We start from the raw sequence: 2,291 nt of genomic DNA, 5'->3' as shown, positions 1-2,291 counted from the left end.
GGTGCGGGAGCGAAGGTGGGTCCCCGCCTTGCCCGTGAGCCGCTCCACCCGCCCCACCGATCCTTGCGTTACCCCGGCGCGACACCCGCCTACCTGCGCAGCCGGGGCCAGCCCTGACCTGCTCCTCTCTCTCCCCAGTTCGTGGAAAGCGACGATGATGAGGAGCTTCTGTTTAACATCCCGTAAGTTCTTCCCCTCGGCGGCGCTCTGGCCGCTGGCAGGGTTTGGGCCTCGCCCTTCTGTGCCCGGGGGTGCGACACCTTGGGTGCTCCTGTAACCAGGGCTGCTTTGGAGATGAAAACGCCATTTCTGTGTCTCTCGGTAGGTTTACGGGCAACGTGAAATTAAAAGGAGTAATTGTGATGGGAGAAGATGATGGTACACATCCGGCAGAGATGAGACTGTAAGTGAAACGAGCGTTTGCTTTGCGGGAGCCTGAACCCGACTGATTGACTCGCCGCTGATGGGAAAGGTGCTTCTCCGGTCACCCCTCGGGAGTGCCTGGCAGCGTGGGAGAAGGCAGCGTGACCCTGCAGGGCCTCAGGATGAAAGCGAAACCGTGGCTTGTACGGAGACGAGCGTGACTGCTTGCTGCCCTTTCTCTGGAGAAAATTAGGACGTTTGGTTGAGACACTGGCCGTGCTGTGCAGAAACCAACCTGCTGCAGGCTTAGCGGGCTGCAGGAGGGTCAGTGGGCCAAGAAGGGTTAACGCTTAGTGGGGGAGAACTCTGAGGCCTGGGAGGGAGGGAGGGACACAAGTGACGGAGTGTCCTGCAGCCAGGTGAGGTTTGTGCGGCTCTTGGCGGCGATTCTGCCGTGCTGAGCCACGTGGCCTGCTTTAGCTCCCGAAGGGAGAGAGATCCTTCCTGCTGTCACCCGTATGTGCCAAGATCTGTGTCTCACAGACTTTTCTTGCTCTTATTTATTCAGGGTGTTGGGTATTGTGGAACGTGGGGGTGCTTTGTGGTGGCATTTGCGTTTTTTGCCTAAGAGACAAAGCAAATCCGGTTTCTTATTGTTGAGAAGACTGGGTAGTGCTAATGGATGAGGAGGAAACCAATTAGCTGACCCGTATGTTAATAACTTCCTGGTGTTCCTGCCTCTCTTCCCAGTTTCAGGAACATTCCTCACATGTCCTTTGATGACACAGCCAGGGAACCCGAGCAGACGTTCAGCCTGAACCGGGATCTGACGGGCGAGCTGGAGTACCCCACCAAGTACGATGCGGACCCGTGTGCCTGGGGGTGCGGGGGGCTGCTCCTCCCAAGCACAGGAGCTGCACTCCATCCGGCATGCTGACGTGCTGCCGAATTTTAGGAAAGTGGTAGCAGAGGGCAGTTCCTTCCCCAGCATCTCACAGCTGCCCACAGTAGGGTTTGCCTCCCTGGCTCCTTCCTGCCCTTGACAAACAAGAGTTCTGGTCTGAAAACACCCTCCCGGAGCCAGGGGTGTGCCTGTGACCCAGGACTTTTTGGGATGCAGAATCATCCCGGTGTCGCATCCCCTGCTCCTGGCCCCAGTGGCAGTTTGTTGCTGGGCAGCTCACTGTAAGCTTGAGGGAAGCTGCTCCTCCTGCACCCTCAGTCGTTTGCTCCCAAGTCTGACTTGGATTAGGGTAGGAGCTACACACGGTGCAGGGCTACGGTGCTGTGCTGAGAGGAGGTGGCGTGGCAGCCTGTACACACAGCTCCGATTTCAGAGTGTCTTTTCTTTCAGACCTGCCCGTTTCTCCAACGTTTACCACCTCTCCATCCACTTTCCAAAGAACTTTGGAGCAGAGACAACAAAGATCTTTTATATAGGCCTGAAAGGAGAGTGGACAGAGGTAGGTGAGGGCAGAGAGGAGCAAGAGTCTGCTAATGGTGTAAGAGGGGCTTTAAATCATCGTGTAAGTTGAGCTCTGGGGGTGAGGAAGGTGAGGGTGGGGTGGGGATGGCGGGTTTGGGATGAAAAGTCTGTAAAACGGGAACCTGCTCAGCTCTCACCAGTCAAGGGGTTTAGGAGGGACTTGTATTCTGCTCTTCTCTGGACTAACACGTTTAATCTTAATTCAGGCTCATCGCCACGAAGTCACCATCTGCAATTACGAAGCCTCAGCCAACCCAGCTGATCACATGATCACAAGTTGGAACAGATCACCCCGCAGACTCACTTCATCTCCTAACCGTGCCGTCGGGAATCTCCCGAGGGCTGTGGTACAAGCGTACGGCCGCGATGGGCTGGCTGGGCCCGAAACGGCGTCCTGACGCACTGGAGAGCGTTGGATGGGCTTTACGTGTTGGTCTTTGCT

At 56.4% G+C, this 2,291-nt stretch overlaps 1 protein-coding gene across 1 annotated transcript; it reads left to right on the top strand.

Moving 5' to 3' along the window:
- Window positions 1-138: 138 nt before the first annotated feature.
- PITHD1 (PITH (C-terminal proteasome-interacting domain of thioredoxin-like) domain containing 1) lies at window positions 139-2,178 on the top strand (the record flags this gene model as incomplete). The annotated part of the gene is given in 6 exon segments (XM_010148306.1): window positions 139-182; window positions 326-403; window positions 1,114-1,218; window positions 1,718-1,826; window positions 2,056-2,115; window positions 2,118-2,178. Coding segments are annotated over 6 exon segments (444 nt in total), but the record flags the coding sequence as incomplete, so codon positions are not given.
- Between the last annotated feature and the right edge of the window lie 113 nt (window positions 2,179-2,291).

This window comes from Eurypyga helias, unplaced genomic scaffold, assembly GCF_000690775.1.
Source record: "Eurypyga helias isolate BGI_N326 unplaced genomic scaffold, ASM69077v1 scaffold38233, whole genome shotgun sequence".
Taxonomy (NCBI): Eukaryota; Metazoa; Chordata; class Aves; order Eurypygiformes; family Eurypygidae; genus Eurypyga; species Eurypyga helias.
Note: the sequence above shows the minus strand (reverse complement) of the source record. Positions and strands in the feature narration are given on the sequence as shown.